Source organism: Ovis canadensis, chromosome 23 (assembly GCF_042477335.2).
Source record: "Ovis canadensis isolate MfBH-ARS-UI-01 breed Bighorn chromosome 23, ARS-UI_OviCan_v2, whole genome shotgun sequence".
In the NCBI taxonomy this organism is placed as follows: domain Eukaryota; kingdom Metazoa; phylum Chordata; class Mammalia; order Artiodactyla; family Bovidae; genus Ovis; species Ovis canadensis.
In genome coordinates this window covers 33876119-33904007 of record NC_091267.1, presented here as the reverse complement: position 1 = coordinate 33904007, position 27889 = coordinate 33876119, and the positions used below count along the sequence as shown (strand labels likewise).

The 27889-nt window shown below is 42.7% G+C and overlaps 1 protein-coding gene across 3 annotated transcripts in view; it reads right to left on the bottom strand.

The window, feature by feature from the left end:
• Positions 1 to 27889, bottom strand: part of TPGS2 (tubulin polyglutamylase complex subunit 2) — a 67891-nt gene that overhangs the window by 4685 nt on the left and 35317 nt on the right. For 2 of the 3 annotated variants that reach the window (XM_069568699.1, XM_069568701.1), the window contains 3 exons: positions 12883 to 12970; positions 10798 to 10926; positions 165 to 278 (listed from right to left, as the gene is read on the bottom strand). In XM_069568699.1, the coding sequence (XP_069424800.1) occupies positions 165 to 278; positions 10798 to 10926; positions 12883 to 12970 (331 nt within the window). The remainder of the gene's footprint in view (positions 1 to 164; positions 279 to 10797; positions 10927 to 12882; positions 12971 to 27889) is intronic. The other variant, XM_069568700.1, reaches the window with a different exon arrangement.

Below are 27889 nucleotides of genomic sequence, written 5' to 3'. Positions count from 1 at the left end.
GGGTGGCTCAGGGAGGCCCTAAGGGGCTTTCTCTTGGCATCTACCCAAGTCCCTGCAGCATCTCAGGGGGTCAGGGAGGAGCGTGTCTCCTGTGTGATGGCTGGAGGGCAAGGTCAGCCAAGGCCATTCCCAAGCTACAGAACTGCGCCTGCCATGATCCTTACCTGGTTTCCCTCTTTTGTAGACGAGGCAAACCTTCCCATTCCCGTTGCAAGGGTCCAACTCAAATATCACGCTGCGAGAATCAAAGTGAGGCTTCTCTGGCTGGTTCTCACTGGCTGCAAATCCAGAAGTTAATGGTAATGTTTAAACACACTCAGCTCAAACATACTTACTCATCCAGCTTTGCTAGGATGAAAAGAACAGAGGGGAAAAAAAGCCTTATCTCAAACATATTCTTAACCATCATTTTCGAATGTGGATCACATGTGTTGTCCCCTCTAAATGCCCTGGGTCTTGTCCTCGGTCTGAGTCTTCTGTCAGCGCTCCGCTGTTACGATAGACAGTGTCACGGAGTCCAGGGGAAGGTGGCATGAGGACACCAAAGCAAACTTCCCGGGACACGTGAAGTCAGAGCAATCACAACAGTTTCTTCTTCCCCAGATAACTGCTTTCCCCTCATTTATAGCACTTTATGATCTTTTGATTAGAATCCTGTTTCTTATGTTTAAAGGGCATATTTGCGATTATGACCCTATTAAAGTATTTTGTGTCTGTGCCTTTTGTCAATTATCGACTATACAACATTTGGCAAATTATGCAATGTCTGAGTTCCTTAGATTACTTAGTTTTAAGCAGTGATAAGTTGGACACAACTGAGTGACTGAACTGAACTGAACTGAATGTGTACCTAATAGAGTTTTCGTGAAGACTGTCAGAAATTTTATATAAAGCCCATACTCAATAAATATTAGTTACTGTCATTAATTAATAACAGATTTAGTTAAGGACATGAGTCCTAGGGTGGCTCAGAAGGTAAAGAATCTGCCTGCAATGCTGGAGACCCAGGTTCAGTTCCTAGGTTGGGAAGATTCGCTGGAGAAGGAAATGGCAACCCACTCTAGTACTCTTGCCTGGAGAATCCCATGAACAGAGGACCTTGCTGGGCTACAGGCCACGGGGTCGGAAAGAGCTGGACACGACTGAGTGACCAAGCACACATAAGCATAATTGTGTGTGTGTGTGTGTGCTCAGTTGTGCCTGACTCTCTGTGATGCTATGGACTATAACCCCCCAAGGTCCTCTGTCCATGGGATTCTCCAGACAAGAGTACTGGAGTGGGTTGCCATTTCCTCCTCCAGGGGATCTTCCCGACCCGGAGATCAAATCCTTGTCTCGTGCACTGGCAGGCAGATTCTTTACCACTGAGCCACCTATATTGGAATTATAACATTATAATTAATGCTAAGTCTGGCTTTGTTAGAAATACAAACCTAGAAACCAAATATCATGGTGTAACAGAAAACAGATAAATTCTTAGAAATGCAAGCATCAGAAGCCTCTCCTGCTTCTTTCATTACAGCAATTATGCAATAAAGATTAGTATTAGTGACTGGGTGGAGAAGGTTTACAAACCTAGGAGAGATTGGATAAAACAGTATATAAGAATAATATTTTTGATTTATACATATACCTAGGTATATGTGTGCACAGTCGCTCAGTCGTAGCCGACTGTTTGCAACCCCATGGACTGTAGCCTGCCAGACTCCTCTGTCTATGGAATTTTCCAGACAAGAATACTGGATTGGGTTGCCATTTCCTTCTCCAACCTATGTATATAATTTTATATAAGTGCATTAGTATTTACATTTTTAACTAAAAAGGTTTTTCTTTTTAAAACATGGCTTTCCTCATTTCATATGGTCCTAGACACACATATAGGTATACATCTAAATTTTTTCAAGATTGTTTATTATATAAAAATTGGATACCATACAGGTTACCTAAATCTTACCTTCTATATAACAGTACCATGTGGAAAGCCCTCTAAGGTTTGCAATTCTAATGTGTTAATGGCTGCCTGTCTGACTGTGGAAGTAGGTGCCCCCTAATTTACCCTGCCAGCCCTCTACTGATAGGCATTCACCCAACATTATTCCACTGCAAATGCTACAGTTATCATCTCCCTACACATCCTTTTGATCAAGTTCTTTTGTTATGTGGACAGATACTCACACAGTAGAATGGACATTGCTAGACTGCTTTTTGAAAAGGCCTTTGCTTTTGAAAGAATTTAGAATGTCTGAAAGGGGTTCAGCATTCTAGGTTGACACTGTTTTCCTCTGAGTATTTTATCTTGTTTCAATCAACTGAATTTGCTTAAAGAACACTTTCTATTTTTTTATGTATGTTTTTTCCTCTGGTCTAGTATGAGTATTCTCTTAACTTTTTTAAATTGGTATATAGTTGATTTATAATGTTAGTTTCAGGTGTATAGTTTTAGATTCTTTCACCGTATGTCATTACAGAATACTGATTAGTTTCCTGTGCCGTACAATAGGTCCTTATTAGTTATCTGTTTTATATATAGTAGTGTGTGTCAATCCCAATTTCCCAATTTATCCCTTCCACTCCCCAGTATTTTATCTTGACTGAATTATTTCCAATGAGAAATATGCCATTATCCTTATCTTTTTTCCTTTGTATGGAACTGTCTCTTCCCCTTAACAGCTTTTAAGATTTTCTCTTCATCCCTGAATTTGAGCAATTTGATTATGTTTCTTAATATTATTTCTTCATGTTTCTTATTCCTAGCTTGTTGAGCTTCTTAGATATGGTTTAAGTCTCCATGAAATTTGTATAGTTTTCAGCCGCCATTTCTTGAAATATTATTTGCTGGCCCAATTACAGGGACTCTGTTCAGGGACTCCAGTTAGACATACATTACACCATTTGCTGTCCCTCAGTTCACTGATGTTCTTTTCATGAAAAGAATTTTTTAATTTTTCTGTGTTATTTTGGATTGTCTACTGTTAAGTCTTTAAGTTCTCCAGTCTTTTCTTTAGCAATGTCTAAGTTATTGTTAGTCCCATCCAGTGTATTTTTCATCTCAGACACTAGTTTCATCTCTAAAAGATAAGTCTGGATTTGTTTTTTTCCTAATTTCTATGTCTGTACAAGTTTTTGAACATATTGAATATAGTAATGACTGTTTTAAAGTCTGTATCTGCTAATTCTAAATGGTATCTCAAATCTGGATTGGTTTCAACTAATCAATTTTTCTCCTCCTTACAGTTATTTTTTTCCTTCTTTTTTGCATGCCTGCTAATCTTTGATTGGATGCCAGAAATTGTTACTTTTCCATTTTGAGTGCTTTATATTTTTATATTTCTACAAATATCATTGAGCTTTGTTCTGTGATAGTTAGTGAAAACAGATACTTTTGGGTTGTAGTATTCGTCAGGCAGAACCCAAGACAGTATTTAACCTAGGGCAATTTTTCTCCCATTCCTGAGGCAGGACCCTTCTGAGTACTCTAGCTGTGTAAGCTGTGAGGCGTTTCAGCCTGGCCGTAGAAACAGGCATTAGGCCTGGTCCTGTGTGAGCACCAGGCGCTGTTCCCGCTCATCACCGGGGGGTCTTGTCCCTGGGCCTCGGGCAGGATCTTCACATGCAGCTGCTCCTCAGTTCTCTGCTGAGCACTGGAGGAGGATCCTCGGCAGTTCTCTATGCAGCTTGTTCCTCCCTGTTACTCAGTCCTGTGAGCTGTCTTCATCCAACTGGGCTCATAGTTCTTCTTAGTTAACAGGTACAACAGGCTCTGCTTGGGTTTCCCTCTCTATGCTGTCGCCTGGAAACTTTCAGATAATAAGCTAGAGGTCACCTCATTTGTTTCCCATCTTTCAGAACTCATCATCCTTCCCGGCATGATGCTATCTTGAAATCCACTGTTTTACTTTTTTTTTTACATTTGTTTTTGTTTTTTGTTCCAGGTGGGAAGATTGGTGTCTGCTATTTCATCTTGGATGAAATAAAAAATTCAGACTCTAGGCTCCTACCAAGTTTTAGCAGCCCTGACTGATGCTATCTGGGGTTTACCCTGAGGCAAAAAGTTACAAAAACAGGAAAATCATTCAGTGTGATTCCCTTCTGCCATTTGTAGATGCCACTCCAGTTTCTGCTTATATCTGGTTACTCTCTAGTCCTTTTAAGTAATTATCTTAAAATTTTCCTCAGAGTTTAGAGTATTATTTGCACAAGTTCTGATCTGTTTGAAAGATAGTATGCCTTATGACCAGAATCATAAGGTCAAATCCACAATGTCCCTGTTCAGTTGAGTTCAGGTCAGTCGCTCAGTCGTGTCAGACTCTTTGTGACCCCATGAATCGCAGCACGCCAGGCCTCCCTGTCCATCACCAACTCCAGAGTTCACTCAGACTCATGTCCATCGAGTCAGTGATGCCATCCTGCCATCTCATCCTCTGTCGTCCCCTTCTCCTCCTGCCCCCAATCCCTCCCAGCATCAGAGTCTTTTCCAATGAGTCAACTCTTCACATGAGGTGGCCAAAGTACTGGAGTTTCAGCTTTAGCATCATTCCTGCCAAAGGACACCCAGGGCTGATCTCCCTGTTACTAGTTCTTTGTTCAAGTCTTAGTTTTGTTTTATCTTCATTTGCACATTAGCACATTGTCTTATAGCTTGTGCCTAATAATTTCATCCTTGGGAGTACCAGTGGATCTCCTCCTGTTACCTTATTTGTGCTAGTTCTTGTTCTTGGTGTTGTGTTTATTTATGTGCCTGGTTCACATTCAGGAGGATTATTTTTGAAAAATTATTTATAAAAACAATGGGGTCTAAGATAATGTTTTCTTCTTTTAGGGAAGAAATTTACCTTTATATAAGTTTTATATTGATATATAATTCATCTATCATACCATTTACTCAAAACTATACAATTCGATGTGTTTTAGTGTATGTACAGAGCTGTGCAACCATTAACACAGTCAATTTCGGAACATTTCTCTAGAGTGAATGCCAGGCCCCCTAGGATATTAATACTGGAATCAAATTAGTCCAATTTGGGGATTTAACATTTTCTGGGATGCACGGGTGACTTACACTTTTCAGTCCATGTGAAAAGTGGTTATTTCTGGTTCATTTTGTCTCCTAAGGTACAGCTCCCCACTGTGCTAACTGAAAGGGTAGGGTAGCTTTTATGGGTGCTCTAGTTTGTCGATCCTACAACTCCATTTTATTCTCCTAGGCTCACATATGGGTCCAATTCTCAGCCTTTTGTAGCCTTATTGCTTCTTTTGAAAAGGATAGTGTATCCTAGGCAAGAGCAACCCCAAACATTGAGCCTCTTCCCTGGATTTCTGTCTTCTTCTGGGTGTTAATCTAGTGCTACCTCATCATCTTATTAGCTCTTTGATGATTTTTTTTATGTTGCCTGACTTTTCAGTTGTCTTCAGCAAGAAGGCTCTGAATTACCTATCTGCCTTTACCAGGAGGTCTCGTCATCAGTTTACATATGCTCCTGAAAATAATACATAGGTGAGCTTTGCTTTTTATATCAAACTGATAGTCTCTGCTTTTTAAAAGGGAAATTAAATTCCAGCCCACTTAATATAATGATCAATCTGTTTTATTTTATTCCTCTTAATGTTTTGTTGCCTGTTTTATAATGTTTCTTTTCCCCTTTTCTTACTTTTACTCATATGATTCAACACTACCTTTATTAGGTTAGAGATTCTAAAGTAATCTTTTATTCCTTTAGTGGTTATCTTCCTTTTTGTTATGCCTGCATGACTGGATTCATACAATTCTACCCTTATTTGAAAATAATAGGCCATTGTTTCTCTAACCAAGTGTGGTTAGAGATGGCCCCCAAGAGTCTACTCATTGGTATAGACACCATGTATAACCTCCTCCCCTGAGAGCAGTCAGGATCTGTAACAATCAAGTAATCATTCTCTTGATTAGGTGACATTATGAGACTACTGTAGTAGTAGCTTGTTGAGAAGCAAGCTACCATGTTGTGAATCATGTGGCTAGAATCTAAGGGCAGTCTAGATGAGCTGAGAGTGACCCCCAACCAACTAGAAAACAAGGACCAAGTCCCACAGATGCAAGGAACTGCATAAGGTCAACCACCAGTGAGCTTGGAAGAGGCCCCTATCCTCAGATGGCTTCACAGCACCAGCTGACACCTTGATTTTAGCCTGTTAAGACTCTAAGCAGAGGACTCTGTTAATCTGTAGCTGAATTTTTAACTCATGAAAACTGTTAGATAGGAAATGTGTGGTGTTTCAAGTCAGTAAATTTGTGGTAATCTGTTATATAGGAAAAGAAAACCAAGACACTGAAGACACTCTGTTTCCCCCAAAGTATACTATTTTTTTCCTCCAGTAGGATGAGACCTTCCACTTTCTACTTCCTTTCCTCTTTGTCTTATACCGTCTACTGTAAGGACTTTCTGGAACATTCTTTGTATTAATGCTAGGGCTACTGCAACAAAGTACCACATACTGAAAGGCTGGAACAGCAGAAATTTGTTGTCCCACACCTCTGGAGGCTACAGATCCAAGGTCAAGGTTGGTTTCTTTTGAGGGCTGTGGAGAAGAATCTGTTCTGTGTCTCTCCCCTAGTTCCTGGTAGCTTGCTTGCAACTTTTGTTTTTGTGTTTATGCTTTCCTTGGTATGTAAAAGCAGCACTCTATCTTCATCTTTACATGACTTTCTTATGTACCTTTATCTCCCAATTTCCCCTTTTAAAAGGTTGCCAGTCATACTGGATTAGGGCTCCACTTGACTCCAGTGTGCTTCCCTGGGGGCTCAGAGGGTAAAGCATCTGCCTACAGTGTGGGAAACCCAGATTCGATCCCGGGGTCGGTAAGATCCCCTGGAGAAGGAAATGGCAACCCACTCCTGTACTCTTGCCTGGAAAATCCCATGGACTGAGAAGCCTGGTAGGCTACAGCCCATGGGGTCACAAAGAGTTGGACATGACTGAGCGACTTCACTTTCACTTTTGACTCCAGTATGACCTTACCCGAACTACTTAATTGTATTAATATAATGACCCTATTTCCAAATAAGGGCACAGTCTGAGTAGTGAGGTTAGGACTTTAACATATGAATATTTGACACAATTTAGCCCATAACACTCTTATATCTTGCCTTTGTCCTATTTTTTAAGTTTAGCTGAGACAGTACATTTAAACATATTCCAGGCACTACATCACCTCTTTCTTATGTAAAAGTTGTATACATTTTTGAATTTTGTTTTTGTTCAGTTGCTCAGTTGTGTCCAACTCTTTGTGACCCCATGGACTTCCCTGTCCTTCACCATTTCCCAGAGCTTGCTCAAACTCATGTCCATTGAGTCAGTGATGCCATCCAACCATCTCATCCTCTGTTGTCCACTACTCCTCCTGACTTCAATCTTTCCCAACATCAGGTTCTTTTCTATGAGGCAGCTCTCTGCATCAGGTGGCCAAAGTATTGGAGTTCAGCTTCGGCATCAGTCCTTCCAATGAATATTTGGGGTTAATTTCCTTCAGGACTGACTGGTTTGATCTCCATGCAGTCCAAGTCTCGAGAGTCTTCTCCAAAACCACAGTTCAAAAGCATCAGTTTTTCAGTGCTCAGCCTTCTTTATAGTCCAACTCTCACATCCATAGATGACTACTGGAAAAACCATAGCTTTGACTAGATGGACCTTTGTCAACAATGTCTCTGCTTTTTAATATACTGTCTAGGTTTGTCATAGCTTTTCTTCCAAGGAGCAAGTTATCTTTTAATTTCTTGGCTGCAGTTACCATCTTCAGTGATTTTGGAGCCCAAGAAAATAAAGTCTGTCACTATTTCCATTGTTTCCCATCTATTTGCCATGAAGTGATGGGACCAGATGCCATGATCTTAGTTTTTTGAATGTTGAATTTTAAACCAGCTTTTTCACTCTCTGCTTTCACCTTCATCAAGAGGCTCTTTAGTTCCTCTTTGCTTTCTGCTGTAAGGGTGTTGTCATCTCCATATCTGAGGTTATTGATATTTCTCCCAGCAATCTTGATTCCAGCTTGTGCTTCATCCAGCCTAGCATTTCATATTATGCACTCTGCATATAAGTTAAATAAGTGGGGTGACATTATACAGCCTTGATGTACTCCTTTCCCAATTTGGAACCAGTCTGTTGTTCCATGTCTGGTTCTAACTGTTGCTTCCTTGACCTGCATACAGGTTTCTTGGGAGGGAGGTAAGGTGGTCTGCTGGTTAAGGTTATGTTCCTGAACAGTAAGATTTAATTTAGTCTTCTTTTTTAAATCTCGACTTACATATTTCTTTATCCAGGCTGGGCTGGGTTGTCATTGCTGTGCTTGGGCTTTCTCCAGCTGCAAGGCACAGACTTCTAGTTGTGGTGGCTTCTACCGTTGTGGAGCACAGGCTCCCGAGTGTGCAGTTCAGTAGCTGTGGCTTGTGGCTCTAAAGCGTGGGCTCAGTAGTTGCGGTGCACAGGCTTAACTGCCCCTTGGCCTGTGGGATCTTCCCTGTCCATGAATCAAACCAGTGTCCCCCGAATTGCAAGTCGGATTCTTAACCACCAGCCCACCAAGGAAGCCCAATCTCTCTCTTTCACAGGAGGTTCACTAACGTCTTGTTTCCTTTCCTCTTTATAGAGCCACATCTAGAGCTCTCCATTCCATTTGTCTTCTGGTTGGAGTATTTATGTTCCTGAAGTTTTACACAAACTTTATGTAAGTTTTACACAAACTTTTAATAATCAGAGCTGTATTTGGTCTATATATACAGGACTCTTGATTTTTCACTCCTTTTCTTTCATCAACCTGTTTATGCTTTTTTACTATCTTTTAGTTTTCAACTGTTGCAGGTAAGAAGACTGATGTCAGTCTGATTATTCTTTCTATATAATTTTTTATTTTTGCCTAGAAGCTTGTGATTTTTTTTTCTGCATCATGTAATGTCTAGGTTTCTGTTTCCTCCTGAATTCAATTGGAGTCCAGAAGAGCCCTTTCAATCCGCAGATTGAATAATACAAATTTTGTTTTATTATTGCTTATTATTCCTTTTGCATCTATTCTTTTCCTCTTTTTTGAGCACCTAGAATTCCAATGGAAGGTCACCTGTTGTATTTTCTGTTTCTCTTATCCTTCCACTTTTCCCCTCATTTCTCATTTTAAAATGTATTTTATCTGTGCTTTTAGATATTCTTACACTTGCTTTTTCAGGCTATTAACTCAGGTCTCAATATTTATATTCTTATTCAACTCATGTAGTCAGTTGATTAATCAAGACTGTTTGATTTTTTTCTGTAGGAATTCTTTGTGCTGTCTTAAATGTCGAAGTGTTCTTATTCTTGTTTTTATTTAGGTCCTCAGTGTCCTCTGGTGGTGTGACTTCTCTGGTTGTATATTCTAATATTTCTTCCTGATTGTCCTCTTTCTAACTGCTAAGTCTCCTGAGAAGAGTTAGCATTTTTAAATTGAATGAAACGGAGTTGTTGAACTGTATGAAAAAGCATGAACCCAGAAGGTGCCAGAAGCCCAAGTGACTTTTAGCCCCATGAATACGCAGGACAATGTGGTCTCTACCCCTAGGCTCAAGTCCTATGCTGAGGTCCCGTGAGATCATTTCTGTCATCTAGTCTACTGCTGCCTACCCGCCTCAAGGGGAGGGTACACCCATTCCCCTTATTTAACAGCGTCTTTGCCTTTGAGGGAGTAGAGAGCCCCAATACACACACACAAAGCAAATGTGACCTTTTGCGCACCCATGAGGATTCCATACATTTCTGAGTGACAGATTCTTCCCAGGGCCCAAAACTTTCAGTCTCAGCCCCTGGATTCCTCCTGCCAGAACTTCGATGCACTCCAAGGCATTAGTACTAGAGATGCTATGGTTATCTACTGAATATTCATTCTCCCTTTTAGAACTCCAGTTCTATTCCAGTTCAATCTGGGGCACTACCACACAGCTAAAAATACCTCCTCAAATTCCCGTGCAGGGATGGATAACCTTCTGACTCTATTCTGGTCAATGGCTATTGGGAGGGGCTTCTGAGAAAACTACTATTTTCCTGACAAAAAGGGAAATATTCTGCCAAGAGACAGTTATTTTGCCCTTTACTCTTCTTTTTCCTGCCTGGAACACAGACTTGAAGCTTGGAGGTAGAACCGACATTCTTCAACCATGAGAATGAAAACCAAACCCCAAGGCTGGTGTGCCAGGAATCCAGAGGAGACTTTATCATCGAGTTTCTCAAGCAACTACACCAGCCTAGTTCCAGATTCTTATTATGAGAAAAATAAACTCCTCTTTAGTTTAAACATTGTAAAGGGGGTCTATTATATGCAGCCAAACACAATTCTGACTGAAGAAGTCCTCACTTATACATAATTGCTTATAGCTTTAGCAGCTATTTGAATTTAAGCCATTTCAATCAGGAGTGGCCAAGAGCCTGAAGGGAGAAAGGAAGCTGCACTTAGATTGCCACGGTCCCTGAAATGTCTCAACACTGAAATGTGGAGTGAAGTTTAATCCATAACATTCATTCACTTACCAGTATTCATTAACTGTCTACTATGCGGCAGGGACTGAAGTGGGTACTGGATACAAAACAAGACCCCAACCCTGGCATTTTCTTGATGAAAATTTCCTTTTTTGACACAGGCTTTTTTTTTCTAACCTTACTCCCATGGTTCAGAGAAGCCAGGAGTGGGAAGGTTTTGGGTTTAGGGGAACAAGTTAAAATGCTACAATGTCTTTCTATTATTTTCAATATTATAAAATGGAAACAAGCATGTTGATTTGTAACTCAAAGCAGAGGTTCCCCCAGTTACCTTCTTGTATATCGTCCTCCAGGTCTGCCAGAGTTGGTGCGTTAGGAAGTGAGTACATGGAAGACTGGTTGAGTTGAGTCAGTTTTGAGATGTTGTTAATTGCCATGCTGCCCAATGGAATGGTATGTTCTATGGGAATGTTAACAAAAAGAATTACATGGAATAATAAGCTAGTTACCGTGGTCAACAAAAGAGCATCTGCTTGACTAACTTAAGACCAGTTATTATTTGATCCCAGGGCTGAGAAACTGAATGGAAAGTGGAGAAAAGAGAATCAATGTACTACATGCTCTGAAGCACCAGACTTTTATCTTTTATGCAAAAAAAATAAACAAACAAAAAACAGCTGGGGCCTTGAGTGAAGAGTCCCCACTGCATGTGTTAGGGTGGAGCACTAAAGGAAATTTTAAGAGGGGATTCTCAAAAGAACTGGGAATTCTAGGGTTGGAGCCTGTTTGAAGATCAAAGGACTGAAAAATATTTTTGCTCCCGCCATCCAGAATGAAGGATTATACTTTCCAAAGTAACAGTTTTAATTATATAACTGACCACTTCTACCCTTCTTGTCGTAAGCTTTCACTGTGGAAACTATCTCCCCTTTGTCATTTTTTTCTAACTCAACGGAGCAAATTTTCTTGAAGGCCTTTTTGCTTGGTTCTAGTTTTCTGTGATTCAGGTGTAGAAAGATGATCTATTTTTCTTATCTGTCATCCGGAATCTTTATAATACGGGTGCTGGGCAGGGGGTGGTGCACAAAGGCTTGGACATGTGACTGCTGAAATACTGGAATGACTGAAGGTAATACCACAGCTGGTGTATAGCCTGGAATGTCCAAGAAGACCACTAAGGAGGTGAACATCAGAAGCTGCCTGTGCTAGATTTTTTGTTAATGATTTTGGCCATCCAGTAAAGAATGGGTATGGCAATGGGGATGAGGATAGAAAATAGGTTGGGAGGATTAAGTTAGAAAAAGTACTAATAGTGAATAGGGACCCAGAAAACCTTCATGAAATGTTTCTTTTCTGAAGTAGGCTTCTGAAAGGGTTAGCCTGTCTCTGTGATATGGGCAAGGGAGAATCTGACAGTCTCTCCAGCCTCTGTCCACTCTCTTTTGGTGACACCATGATTTCTAGGCCATCAGAGGTAATGATTCTTAGTTCATGTTAAATGCTTAGGAGTAAGTTATAAAATATGCCTCTGGTCAGCTGAAAGAGAAACAGGAAGGTTTGGAGAGGCAGTGAAGGGAAGGGTCAGTTCTGTTGATCTGCTGGGCGGCAGAAACTACTCATCTCAGTGGCAGCAAGGAGAGGTGCAGGGTGATTCCCAAGGACCAAAGCAGATCTGGGGGTGTGGCCGGAGTCTGGAGATTATAAAGTCCTCTTAAGGACAGGGAAGTCCGTGTCAGGAATGAGCTGTACCCCAGTGGCTAGATCAGGATTCCCCAGCCTATGAAATGTTGCTGGTGCTTTCACCTGAATGTGCGGCACTGACCTTCACGCCTGCATCATGCCTGCATCTCTTACATGTACCAAGCTGTCAGTTCCCACATCCACAACAGAAGTGTTATCCTGGATGTATTTAATACCAGGATGGTAACCTGTGAACTGAGGCGGCTGATAACAGGCTGCGGAGACGTGAGGGAGAGAGAGGTCAGGGCCCTGAGATCTCCAGCCTGCTGGGAATGAAGGGAGGAGCCCCTCTTATGACCGCCAGAGACTGTCATTGCAGCTCACCCTGAGGAGACTGCTCCAACGCGGACTCCTCCGAGTTATTAAGTTCAACGTAGCTCAGGATTTTTGTGTATGCTTAATTTTCCCCAACATCTCATGCCAATAGGAAGCCTCTAACTTGAGCTTCCGGTTAGGTACTGGGCAGACTCTGGCACAGGGGCCACAGAGGCGGGGGGTGAAGCAATGATGGCACAGGTTACCGCTGGGAGATGATCACAGCGTCTGGATACTGCACTTGAGGAGAACCCCATACACTGTCCATATTCAGACTCCTGAGTTGTAAAGGCCCCCAGAATTGTTTCCTGTAAGCTCTCAGCCAGGGAAGTACTCCTCCACAGCAAGAAGGCTGACTCACCATCCAGCTTCACATTCCACGTCATGTGGAAGCCGTTGGTCATCAGGTAAAAGTTCTTCAGATCCTCAGGCAGCACACAGTTATTCTTCTAGAACCACAGAGCAGCTGAGTGTTAGGTCAAGGTTGAAGGAGGGTGTAGAGTTATGCCTCAAACCATGTGGGAACTGTATTTCAGATCCCTAAAACTGAGTAATTACCTCTAAAATGCTACTGGAGAGTTATAGGTTGAGATGGCCACAAAGCAGGCTCCTCAACTCATTTCATGTCACTGACACACTGAAACTGCAGCTATATATTGAACAATAATTCCCTCTGAAAGAAACCCAGAAACTAACTGACTCCTGTTACCAAATTGAAAGTCTGTGTGCCCAACACACAGTGAGGCCCATCAATACTAAAACATTAGAGAAAGATTTATTACAGATTTATTAAGGAGATGGGTGGCTCATGGCCTAAGAATCCCAAAGTTACTAAAAGCTTTCAGCAAGCCCCTTTAAAAGCAAAAGGTGAGGGATGGGCATGGTGAGTTGCTGCAGACTTCTTGGTGTCCAATCCTTGGTTCCTGAGGTGAGGGCATGATCAGGTAATAATGTCCCTGTAAATCTCTACCAGATGAATGTTATTCTCTCTCCTGACCAGAAAGGGCAAAGTTCCAAGGCACAGCTTTCACCCTCCAAGGTCCCAGTCCTTGGCTAAGCAGAGGCAGATCTCAGCTGGCAGATCCTCGGGGCCAGTTTCCTACTCCGCTGTCATCCTTGAGGGATCCAGGCACCCAACCCAACTGGCCCTCAGTCTTGCCAGGCTGCCCAAATGGAGAGACCAGGTCTCAGACTGTGACCCAGACAGACGGTCACTGCTAGCAGGTAGCAGAGACAGCATGGGGGAGAGGGTCACCACTGCCTCAAGGCCTGAGCCAAGGCTAGTAGAGGGCCTTACTGAGGGCTCTGGAGCCCTGCAGGACATAGTCCCTAGTCTGTTTCCTGGGCCCTTCAGCTCACCCACTGGCCCTAGGCTGGGTGAGCTGGAGAGCATCCGGAAGGTGGTCCGAATCTGCCTCTTACCTCACTCTCCACCTGATGACCACCATGCTGCTGATTACTGACTGAATTACTTCCCCAGTGGTCCCTCACTGACAGTTACCAGTGGGCAGGGCCTACTGTGGTGCTGACCAATAGCTGAGCAGGACAACTAATGGTCAGTCACTGACAGTTGGTTGTGGGCAGGACCCACTGAGGCACTGAGCAAGGCTGAGCAAGGCCTGCTGCCTAGTAACAGGGTGCAGAGTAATGAGGCCCAGCAATGGCAACCTGCTAAGGGCTGCGCTCATCCTGCTCTGTTACATGCCCACTGGGTGAACAAGAAGAAATTTACATTGAAATGGGTATGAGAGGCTGATCACAATCTCACCATAAAATCCACTCTTGGAAGGGTAACACACAACCAGGAGGGAACTCACAACTCCCAGATCCTCCCTGAGCAAAGGGTTTGGACCTTGCATACAGCACCTCAATTTTTAAGACTTCTACGTGAGAGATGGGCCCCCATAAATCTAGCTCTAAAAGCCGGTGGAGCTTGGGTCCAAGAGGCCCACAAGGCCACAGTGAACTAAGAGACAGTTTTTAATGGGCTCCTATGGACTTCCTGTAACAGCAGGATGAGCACAGCCCTTAGCAGGCAGCCATTGCTGTGTCTCATGACTCCACACCCACAACTAGGCAGCAGCCATCGCTTGGTGCCGCAGGAGGCACCCCCCACCCCAAGCAACCAGCCGTCAATGAGTGACCGTTAGGGAAGTGATTCTAGTCACCTTTCTCACCTTTTGCTTTTCAAGGGGCTTGCTGAAAGCTTTCAGTAACTTTGGGGTCTTAAGGCATCAACCATCCATCTCCTTGTATGAATCTGTAATAAACCGTTCTCTGTTCCAAACTCTAATATTTTAGTATGGCTAGGCCTCACTCCACATCAGGCACACACACTTGGGATTCAGTAACATTACTATGGATATGCCCCCAGGGTCCAGTGCAGAGACAGTGGAACTAAAATGCCCAGTTTCTTCCTTAAAGAAGCCTATTTGCTTATCTTAAAAGCTTTGGCCTGAGGAGCAGGCTTCTAATTTAGCACACATTAAGATGCCAACTGTAATCCTCTCCAGAGACCAGGGAGGCCAGTGGGCACCATACTATCTTCATGCTCTCCTTCTGCCTCACAGATATCTTCTGGAAAGGAGCTTATACACATGTCTGGCACCCCAGGGACTGTGCAGGGGACACACTTGACTGCCTGGCTCGGCTGGCCAACACAGCTTATGTTCCCAGGTCCCAAAGGGCTCTAGTAAACAGGCCATCCCACCAGGGCACAGAGCAGAGGCAGCAGATTGAAATACCCAGTATTTTTGTGAAAAGAGGCCTGTTTGGAGATCTTAACTGCAGCCTGAGAATCAAGTTTATAATTTAACATCTATAGGCCAGCTAAAACCCTCTCCAAAGACTGCAGAGGCCAGTGAGGGCCACCTTTGCACTCTCCCTCTGTCCTGCCCCAGGTCACCAGTGTTTCTAGGAAGGAGGCTGTGCAAACCTCTGGTGCTCCAGCTTTTGTGGCTGCTGCTCAGAGGACACATCCCTTGATAACTGGCTGTGGTGAGCAGCAAGGCTTCTGTTCATGGGTTCAACAGGATGGTAGCAAACAAAGAAACAGTTCTTAACCTGCTATCCCCCTAGGGCTCAGTGCAGAGGGAGCAGACAGAATGCCCCTCTCTCAGTCCTCCCCTGAAAGAGGGTATACATGCATATTTTAAGCTACTCTTTGAGTGCCCAGTTTCCAATTAGCCTGCATCAAGGTGCTGAAATTCTCTTCTCTGGGACACTGACAGGTCATATTATACCCTCAACTACTGGGAGCCGCTAAGAGCAAAGTAGGCTGGACATTCAGAAAGGTTTGATAGACAACCAAGAACCAGGGCAGGATTAAAAAGGTTCATCTCTTACATAAGGCCACTCCACTTCTTCAAGACTGGCTGTTGTAGCTAATGCACTGAAATCAACAGAGTGTCAAGAAAAATGAAGAAACAGAGAAATGTGTTCCCAGTGAAAGAATTAGATAAAACCCCAAGAAAAGACCTAATGAAATTAAGATAAGTAATTTAAAGATGCTCATAGACATCAGGGGGACAGTATATGAAGAAAGTGAGAATTTCAACAAAAAGAAAATACTATAAGCAGAAATCACAGAGTTGAAGAATATAACTGAGCTGAAAAATTCAATAAAGGCATTCAACAGCAGACTAGATGAAGTAAAATAAAGGGTCAGTGAACTAGAAGACAGGGTACTGGAATTCATCCAATCAGATCAGCTTTAAAAAAAAAAAAAACAAACAGAGAATGAGTGAATAGAGCTTAAGAGATTATGGAACAACATAAAGCTGATCAATACTATACACCTTTATCCAGGATATCAGAAGAAGAGAGAATGGGGCAGAAAGCTTATTTGAAGAAACAGTGGCTGGAAATTCCCCTATAGTGGGGAAGGAAACAGACTACTTGGAAATAGATCCAGGAATCCCAGAGAGTTCCAAAAAAGAAGAATCCAAAGAGACATTATAACTAAGTTGTCAAAACTTAACGGAGAACATCTTAAAAGGAGTAAGAGAAAAACAACTTGTTATATACAAGGGAACCCCGTAAAGCTGTCAGGAGATTTCTAGGCAGAAACTTGCAGGCCACAAGATGGTGGCACGATATATTCAATGTGCTAGAAGAGAAAAGAGAATTTGCCAACCAGGAATACTCTACCTGGAAAAGCTGCCCTTCAGAATTTAAGGAGAAATAAAGAAACCATACTCACAGAAAACTAGTCAATCTAATCACACTAGGACCTTAGCCTTGTCTAACTCAATAAAACCAAGCCATGCCTGTGGGGCAACCCAAGACGGGCGGGTCATGGTGGAAAGGTCTGACAGAATGTGGTTCACTGGAGAAGGGAATGGCAAGCCACTTCAGTATTCTTGCCTTGAGAACCCCATGAACAGTATGAAAAGGCAAAATGATAGGATACTGAAAGAGGAACTCCCCAGGTCAGTAGGTGCCCAATATGCTACTGGACATCAGTGGAGAAATAACCCCAGAAAGAATGAAGGGATGGAGCCAAAGCAAAAACAATACCCAGTTGTGGATGTGACTGGTGATAGAAGCAAGATCCAATGCTGTAAAGAGAAATATTGCATAGGAACCTGGAATGTCAGGTCCATGAATCAAGGCAAATTGGAAGTGGTCAAACAAGAGATGTCAAGGGTGAACGTCGACATTCTAGGAATCAGCAAACTAAAATGGACTGGAATGGGTGAGTTTAACTCAGATGACCATTATATCTACTACTGCAGGCAGGAATCCCTCAGAAGAAATGGAGTAGCCATCATAGTCAACAAAAGAGTCCGAAATGCAGTACTTGGATGCAATCTCAAAAACAACAGAATGATCTCTGTTCGTCTCCAAGGTAAACCATTCAATATCACAGTTATCCAAGTCTACGCCCCAACCAGTAACACTGAAGAAGCTGAAGTTGAATGGTTTTATGAAGACCTACAAGACCTTTTAGAACTAACACCCAAAAAAGATGTCCTTTTCATTCTAGGGGACTGGAATGCTAAAGTAGAAAGTCAAAAAATACCTGGAGTAACAGGCAAATTTGGCCTTGGAATGCGGAATGAAGCAGGGCAAAGACTAATAGAGTTTTGCCAAGAAAATGCACTGGTCATAGCAAACACCCTCTTCCAAAACAAAAGAGAAGACTCTGCACATGGATATCACCATATGGTCAACACCGAAATCAGATTGATTATATTCTTTGCAGCCAAAGATAGAGAAGCTCTATACAGTCAGCAAAAACAAGACCAGGAGCTGACTGTGGCTCAGATCATGAACTCCTTATTACCAAATTCAGACTCAAATTGAAGAAAGTAGGGAAAACTGCTAGACCATTTAGCTATGACCAAAATCAAATCCCTTATGATTATACAGTGGAAGTGAGAAATAGATTTAAGGGCCTATATCTGATAGATAGAGCACCTGATGAACTATGGACAGAGGTTCGTGACATTGTACAGGAGACAGGGATCAAGACCATCCCGATGGAAAAGAAATGCAAAAAAGCAGAATGGCTGTCTGGGGAGTCCTTACAAATAGCTGTGAAAAGAGGAGAGGCGAAAAGCAAAGGAGAAAAGGAAAGATATAAGCATCTGAATGCAGAGTTCCAAAGAATAGCAAGGACAGATAAGAAAGCCTTCTTCAGCGATCGATGCAAAGAAATAGAGGAAAACAACAGAATGGGAAAGACTAGAGATCTCTTCAAGAAAAGTAGAGATACCAAGGGAACATTTCATGCAAAGATGGGCTCGATAAAGGACAGAAATGGTCTGGACCTAACAGAAGCAGAAGATATTAAGAAGAGGTGGCAAGAATACATGGAAGAACTGTACAAAAAAGATCTCCACGACCCAGATAATCATGATGATGTGATCACTAATCTAGAGCCAGACATCTTGAAATGTGAAGTCAAGTGGGCCTTAGAAAGCATCACTATGAACAAAGCTAGTGGAGGTGATGGAATTCCAGTGGAGCTGTTTCAAATCCTGAAAGATGATGCTGTGAAAGTGCTGCACTCAATATGCCAGCACATTTGGAAAACTCAGCAGTGGCCACAGGACTGGAAAAGGTCAGTTTTTATTCCAATTCCAAAGAAAAGCAATGCCAAAGAATGCTCAAACTACCGCACAATTGCACTCATCTCACATGCTAGTAAAGTAATGCTCAAAATTCTCCAAGCCAGGCTTCAGCAATACGTGAACCGTGAACTTCCTGATGTTCAAGCTGGTTTTAGAAAAGGCAGAGGAAACAGAGATCAAATTGCCAACATCTGCTGGATCACGGAAAAAGCAAGAGAGTTCCAGAAAGCATCTACTTCTGCTTTATTGACTATGCCAAAGCCTTTGCCTGTGTGGATCACAATAAACTGTGGAAAATTCTGAAAGAGATGGGAATACCAGACCACCTAACCTGCCTCTTGAGAAATCTGTATGCAGGTCAGGAAGCAACGGTTAGAACTGGACATGGAACAACAGACTGGTTCCAAATAGGAAAAGGAGTATGTCAAGGCTGTATATTGTCACCCTGCTTATTTTACTTATATGCAGAGTACCTCATGAGAAACACTGGACTGGAAGAAACACAAGCTGGAATCTAGATTGCTGGGAGAAATATCAATAACCTCAGATATGCAGATGACACCATCCTTATGGCAGAAAGTGAAGAGGAACTAGAGAGCCTCTTGATGAAAGTGAAAGAGGAGAGTGAAAAAGTTGGCTTAAAGCTCAACATTCAGAAAACGAAGATCATGGCATCTGGTCCCATCACTTCATGGGAAATAGATGGGGAAACAGTGGAAACAGTGGCTGACTCTATTTTGGGGGGCTCCAAAATCACTGCAGGTGGTGATTGCAGCCATGAAATTAAAAGACACTTACTCCTTGGAAGAAAAGTTATGACCAACCTAGATAGCATATTCAAGAGCAGAGACATTACTTTGCCGACTAAGGTCCGTCTAGTCAGGTCTATGGTTTTTCTTATGGTCATGTATGGATGTGAGAGTTGGACTGTGAAGAAGGCTGAGCACCAAAGAATTGATGCTTTTGAACTGTGGTGTTGGAGAAGACTCTTGAGAGTCCCTTGGACTGCAAGGAGATCCAACCAGTCCATTCTGAAGGAGATCACCCCTGGGATTCCTTTGGAAGGAATGATGCTAAAGCTGAAACTCCAGTACTCTGGCCACCTCATGCGAAGAGTTGACTCATTGGAAAAGACTCTGATGCTGGGAAGGATCAGGGGCAGAAGGAGAAGGGGATGACAGAGGATGAGATGGCTGGATGGCATCACTGACTCGATGAACGTGAGTCTGGGTGAACTCTGGGAGATGGTTATGGACAGGGAGGCCTGGCATGCTGCGATTCATGGGATCACAAAGAGTCGGACACAACCGAGCGACTGAACTGAACTGAAAGTTTTGCATACAAGCAAAAGCTGAGGGAGTTCATCACCACTGGACCAGCTTTACAGTGAACACCACCAGCTTTACAGCTTTACAAATTAACATTTGAATGCAGAGTTCCAAAGAACAGCAAGCTGCTGTTGTTGTTGAGTCGCTTCAGTCCTGTCTGACTCTGTGCGACCCCATACACGGCAGCCCACCAGGCTCCCCCGTCCCTGGGATTCTCCAGGCAAGAACACTGGAGTGGGTTGCTATTTCCTTCTCCAATGCATGAAAGTGAAAAGTGAAAGTGAAGTCGCTCAGTCGTGTCCGACTCTTAGTGACCCCATGGACTGCAGCCCACCAGGCTCCTCCGTCCATGGGATTTTCCAGGCAAGAGTACTGGGCTGGGGTGCCACTGAAGAGATAAGAAAGCCTTCCTCAGTGATCAGTGCAAACAAATAGAGGAAAATAATAGAATGGGAAAGACTAGAGATCTCTTCAACATGATTAGAGATACCAAGGGAACATTTCATGCAAAGATGGGCACAATAAAGGACAGAAATGGTATGGACCTAACAGAAGCAGAAGATATTAAGAAGAGGTGGCAAGAATACACAGAAGAACTATACAAAAAAGATCTTCATGACCCAGAAAATCACGATGGTGTGATCACTCATCTAGAGCCAGACATCCTGGAATGTGAAGTCAAGTGGGCCTTAGGAAGCATCACTGCAAACAAAGCTAGTGGTGGTGATGGAATTCCAGTGGAGCTGTTTCAAATCCTAAAGTATGATGCTGTGAAAGTGCTGCACTCAATATGTCAGCAAATTTGGAAAACTTAGCAGTGGCCACAGGACTGGAAAAGGTCAGTTTTTATTCCAATCCCAAAGAAAGGCAATGCCAAAGAATGCTCAAACTACCACACAACTGCACTCATCTCACATGCTAGTAATGTTCAAAATTCTCCAAGCCAGGCTTCAGCAATACATGAACCATGAACTTCCAGAACTTTAGAAAAGGCAGAGGAAACAGAGATCAAATTGCCAACATCCGATGGATCATGGAAAAAGCAAGAGAGTTCCAGAAAAACATTATTTCTGCTTTATTGACTATGCCAAAGCCTTTGACTGTGTGGATCACAATAAACTGTGGAAAATTCTGAAAGAGATGGGAATACCAGAGCACCTAACCTGCCTCTTGAGAAATCTGTATGCAGGTCAGGAAGCAACAGTTAGAACTGGACATGGAACTACAGACTGCTTCCAAATAGGAAAAGGAGTACGTCAAGGCTGTATATTGTCACCCTGTTTATTTAACTTATATGCAGAGTACATCATGAGAAACGCTGGGCTGGAAGAAGCACAAGCTGGAATCAAGATTGCCAGGAGAAATATCAATAACCTGAGATATGCAGATGAGACCACTCTTATGGCAGAAAATGAAGAACTAGAGAGCCTCTTGATGAAAATGAAAGAGGAGAGTGAAAAAGTAGGCTTAAAGCTCAACATTCAGAAAACTAAGATCATGGCATCCGGTCCCATCAGTTCATGGCAAATAGATGGGGAAACAGTGGAAACAGTGGCTGACTTTATTTGGGGGGCCTCCAAAATCACTGCAGATGGTGACTGCAGTCATGAAATTAAAAGAGGCATACTCATTGGAGGGAAAGTTATGACCAACTTAGACAGCATATTAAAAAGCAGAGACATTGCCTGGCCAACAAAGGTCCATCTAATCAAGGCTATGGTTTTTCCAGTGGTCATGTATGGATGTGAGAGTTGGACTATAAAGAAAGCTGAGCGCCAAAGAATCGCTGCTTTTGAACGGTGGTGTTGGAGAAGACTCTTGAGAGTCCCTTGGACTGCAAGGAGATCCAACCAGTCCATCCTAAAGGAAATCAGCCCTGGGTGTTCATTGGAAGGACTGATATTGAAGCTGAAACTAAAACTTTGGCCACCTGATGGGAAGAGCTGACTCACTTGAAAAGACCCTGATGCTGGGAAAGACTCAGGGCCGGAGGAGAAGGGGACGATAGAGGATGAGATGGTTGGATGGCATCACCAGCTCGATGGACGTGGTTTGGGTAGACTCCATGAGTTGGTGATGGACAGGGAGGCCTGGTGTGCTGTGGTTCATGGGGTTGAAAAGAGTCAGACATGACTGAGCGACTGAATCGAACTGAACCGAACAACAAATATTAAAGGGTCTTCTTTAAAGTGAAACAAAAGGGTGATAATTGGTAACAGGAAAAATATGACAGTATAAATCTCACAGGCAAAAGGTAAAGTATAGTTAAATTCAGAATAAGGTTGCCATGGCAGTGGGTTAATCACTTAGAGACAACGCGTGAAGTTTAAAAGGCAAAGTAGGAAACCCCCACGGTGACGGCACTGAAGGAGGCGCTTGTGGCACAGAAGCCACTGCCGACGCGGGAGATGAGCCGTGGGTTCAGTCCCTGGGGCAGGCTGCTCTGGAGGAGCGAATCGCAACCCACTCCAGTAGTTTTGCCTGCAGAGCCCCCATGAACAGAGGAGCCTGGTGGGCTACCGTCCACAGGGTCAAAAAGAGTTGCACACGACTGAAGTGACCGAGCACGCACACAGAGGACACTTTAAAAGTCCTAAAACACACTGTGCTTTAGTAGTGAAAGTAAGTATAACTACAATGATTTGTTAACAGATCCACAAGATGAAAGAATGTAAATTGTGACATCTTTTTAAATGTGTCGTGGGGAAAGTAAAATTGTAAAGCTTTAAAATGCATTCAAAGAAGCAGTGATCAGTTTAGACTATTACATTTAAATACAAGCCTCATGATGAGCACAAGGCAAAAACCTATAGCAGACACAAAGAAGATAAAGAGAATGAGTCTACGCACTGCATTACAGAAAATCATCAAATCACAAAGGAAGAAAGCAAGAGAAGAAAGGAACAAAATACCAAAGAGTTATAAAATAGCTAGAAAACAATGAGCAAAATAGCAGTAAGGCAGTATCTAGCAGCAATTATTTCAAATGTAAATGAAGAAATTCTACAATCAAAAAACAAAGAGTGACTGAATGAATAAGAAGAGGCCAAATTATGGAACTATGTTGTCTACAAGAGATTCACTTCAGATGTAATAACACATAAACTAAAAGTGAATGGATGGATGTAAATGGAAATCAAAGAAAGCTGGGATAGTTATACAAGACCAGAGTCCTACAAGAGACAAAGAAGGACAGTATATAACGATAAAGGGGTCAATCCAACAACAGGATGTAACATTTATAAATATTTATGCCTCCAAGACAGATAAAGCAATATTAGCAGATCTAAAGGGGAAACAGCAACACAAGGAACAATGGATATAAAGACATGTTAGACCAGATGGACATAACATTTACAGAATATTCTATTGAAAATCAGCAGAATCCAGATTCTGCTCAAGTGTACATGGAACAGTCATAACACATCACACGTTAGGCCACAAAACTATTAACAAAATTAAGACTGACATCATATTGAGTATCTTTTCTGTCCACAATGGTATGAAACTAGACACAATTATAGGACAGAAATGGGAAAATTCACAAAAATGTGGAATTTAAAAAACACGCCACTGAATACCAATGGTCAAGGAAGAAATCAAAAGAGAAATTTAAAAATATCCTGAGACAAATAAAAATGGAAATTCAATACACTAAATCTTATGGGATGCTGCAAAGGCAGTTCTAGAAGGGAATTAATAGCAGTAAGTGCCTGTATCAGGAGATAGGAAAGTTCTTAAGCAAACAATGCAACTTTACACTTCAAGGAACCAAAGGAAAAAGAATAAACTATGACCAAAACTAGTACAAGCCGCTAGTACCGAGCAACTGGCACTTTCACTTTGACTGGTAGCCTAGTGGTTAAAACCCCACCTTTCAATGCTGGGGATGTGGGTTCAATCCTTGGTCGGGGAACTAAGATCTCACATATGAAATCTTAGCCACTCAGTCATGTCCAACTCCCTGTGACCCCATTGTGTGTAGCCTGCCAGACTCCTCTGTCCATGGACTACTCCAGGCAAGAATACTGGAGTGAGCAGCCATTCCTTTCCCAGTCCAGGGATCAGACCTGGGTCTCCTGCATTGACAGGCAGATTTTTTACCATCTGAGCCACTAGGGAAGTCTAAGATCCCACATGCCATGGGGCAACAGTCTGTGCACTGCAACTACTGAGCCCACATGCCTCAACTAGAGAACCCACGCGCGGCAACTGCACAGCCCGAGGGCTGCAATGAAAGCTCCCACGTGCCTCAACTAGGACCTGCTGCAGCCAAAAACAAATAAACACTAAAAATATCATGTGATCACCTCAATAGATGTCAAAAAAGCATTTCACAAAACTAGACATCCATTCATGATTAAAAAACAAAACAAAACAAAAACCTCTCAACATATAGGTAGAGAGGAAACATAAGTTAGCCTACAGGAAACATCATATTGAAGGGTTAAAAGCTGAAAGCTGTTCCACCAAGATCAGGAAGACAAGGATGGCCACTCCTGCTAAGTTTATTCAACACAATATTACAAATCCTAAGCAGAGAAATTAGGCAATAAAAAGAAACAAAAGGCATCCAAATCAGAAAAGAAGTAACATTACCACTGTTGGCAGATGACATGGTATTACATAGAATCCTAAAGACTCCACCAAAAAACTTTTAGAACTAAGAAATGAATTAAGTAAAGCTGCAGGGTATCAAATCAATATAAAAATTTTGTTGCTTTTCTACACAAGAATAACCACCTATCAGAAAAAGAAATTAAGGAAACCATCTTATTGACAATTGTATCAAAATGAATGAAATACTTAGGGATATGTTTCAGCAAGGAGCTGAAAGACCTGCACACTTAACACCTGCAGGAACGTGGTGTAAGAGAGACCCTACAGTTCTGATGATGTTGTAACAAAGCAGTCACTTCTGGAAATTTCAGAACCATGCTCATAACTTATTTCCTGAAACAAATTATTGGATCGGTGAGAACTGATTAAGGTAAAAAGTATATACTTCTAGAGCATTTAATGCAATGAATTTAATGGTTCTGAAAGTTCTTAAAAAGAAGCACAATAGAATATAAGCAAATATTTCATATGAATAGCAAATCATCCAAAAAAAGCTGTGATTCTTTTCAGGAGTTACTAGGCGCACTCATTAAATTCTAAGTAACTCACACCTCTGCATGCGTCTGGCCAGTCTTTTCTAGCCAATCAGACTACTGAGCACAGAAGGATGAGTTTTCCAATTACTTTTCTTTCTTCTTGTCCTGTTTATACAGGCAGAGGGGCAACTTCCAAACTTTCTGCTTACTGGACCCTTTTGAGATGTGATACTGAACACTGCTTGTATCAAGTTTGTTTAGGTCACACTGTCAGTCGATTCCAGGTACCACCCAATGTGTGAAGAAGTTGAGTGTAACAGGATGATCTGAATTTATTTCCCAATTCTGCAACAAGCTGAGTGACCTTGACTGTCAAACTCTGTGAATCCAGGTTTAAGAATAATCTCTAAGATTGAGTCTATAAAAGACTGGAGGTGCACACTGTCTGTGCTTTCTTAGAGAAAAGTGTGCACACAAAATACCTTTCTCCTGATCCATGGCACGCTAGTACAGGAAGTCAATAGTTATCGGTATTCTGACAAAGTTCTTGCTCCTTCTGTCGTCCCCAAAGGTCAGCATCCAATATGAGATGCTGGTCACCAGCGCCATCTAGTGGTGGACACAGGGAAACTACTTCTCAACCCAGATTCCGTTAAGATCCCAGCTGAGAAGGTCTGGGGGCATTGATCACCTTTAAGTTATGCTGGAGAATTTCAATAGTAGTGATTATAAGACACAGTATTTATTTCACTCAAAAAAGAAATTTTGGTATTATTTTATACTAGTATTTTTTAAAATTACTCAAAATTCATAAAAGTAGGAAAAAAAGTGAAATAAAGTGTTTAAAACATCTCAAATACTCACATAAAGATGCAAAATGTCAAGCAGACCAAGTTAAAAAAAACAGTCAACATGCTCTCTCATTTTCATAGAGATCACTGTGGCCTCAGCTGTGCTGCCTCCCTGCTGTGGACCTTACCCCGTGGCAGCCCAAGTGGCGGCTCCTGCGGAGCTTCCAGCCCTTCCTTCTGAGTGTGGCTTCTAGTGCGGAAGCCACTTTTATTTTTACTCGGAACATTTTTTAAACATTTTGTTAATAAGTTTATTAATTACATCATTCTTTATTTTAAGAGCGCTTTATCATGTGCAGTGTTATATAGAAGACTGACCTAATTATCATTGCTTTCTCTCTTCATGCTTGGCTGAGTAATTGAAGTCTCCAGGTGCTTCAGTGAGGGCAGATGAAGGAGGAAAACATGAAAGAGCCTGCAGATGTCAACTGATTCCACATGGCAGAGGCTGGGTGTGGGAGGCTATCACACAGCCCCACGTCCAGAGCATGTTCTGTGGACACAGGGCTGAGCTGCAGGGGCATCATGTTTGGGTGGCTCCTATGCCCTGGCCAGCAACTCAGAGATCTTGCCATTTTCATTTCTCTCCTGCACGATGTGGGAAGAGACTGCTCTTCTGCAGGGAGAAATCTCCTCACTTCAGAACGTTCTCTTGCCAGACTTAGGGTCAGTCTCTATTTTAGGGGATGAAAAAGAAGGAAAAGGAGGAAGACTGGCAGAAAGCAAATGGCAGTCAAAGTGTAAGGATGAGAGAGGATCCGAGAGAAAGTCAAGAAGGGAGAATAACTGCTGACCAGTGTGTGAAGTAAGAGTGGCGTCACCACGGCACTGCAATCTCCCTTTATTCCAGTGATGACTCGGTTACGTAATTCCCAACTTCTGATTTTTTTCTCCGCCTCCTGAGGAGGCTATTTACAATCATTTCTTTGAGTGCTGCTCGAAAGTCCACCACAAGCTGTTACTGCTTCATCACCTGGACAGACTGAGCCTCTCTAATGTTTTGGGAGTCATCAGCTTGATTCCTGCAGCCTTCCTGAGCACTGCCTGAGCCCGTCTATGGCCTCCTGCTCACTTGCTGTACTTCTGAGAATCCTGTGCCTCATCATTCCCTGTCTTTCAGAGGCCACTTCACTAGGTGGTGGGGGTGGCCAGGGAGGGAGGATCAGTTCAGCAAAGAGCCACAGCCAGAACATGGAAATCATTGTTTGCATAGGTGCTTATCCGCAGTGGGCACGCTATGAGTCCATGTGCAACAAAAGCAGAGGAAGGGCTGCCCAGGATGGCCACTGATGCGGAGCACTGAGACCTAGCTGGAAACCTCAGGCAGGGAGGACACCTGTGCCTACTGAAACTCTCCTCCGGGAGGAGAGAGCCCAGAAGGGCTGTGGAAGGATGGGCTGAGATCCCCGGAGAACTCTCTGGTGCATTCTCAAACTCCTTCCTAAGGAGACGGGGAAGGCCTGGTTAACTGGAACCGGTTGTCTTGGTGACTGGGGTATCCAAGTTTGGGGACAGAGCTGAGTTGCTGAAGACTCAGAGAGGCAGCCACTCTTTCTCTATACAACCGTCAGTCTCCCTTTCAAAATACATGTAAGGTTTAAAGTTTTATTTTTGTTCTTAGTTTTGAAGAGGTGGGGAAGACCCTCTCAGGCAGCTGCTGGTCTGGACAGAGGAAGGGAGGCACTGGAGAGCGGAAGAGGGGCTTATCTGTCACAGAAGAACTATGGGGGCAGAGTGAGCGCTCAGTGTGAGGGACCATGGTGACAAGGTGTTGCAGGCTGCTCTCTCCCATCTGGGATGCTTACAATGCATTCAGAGCAGGGGCATGTGAGGGACACATCTGCAAGAAGGTTCAGAATCCACCCTGAAGACTTTAGAAAAAGTGAGGCTAAAAAGAGAGGGGATGATGTTCTGGCAAACTGTTTGGTCTCCTGGGCCATAATTTTACCATTAGTAAATTGAATTTTTATCTGGAAATTGAACAGTCTAACCAATCAAGAATTGTACTGTACTCTG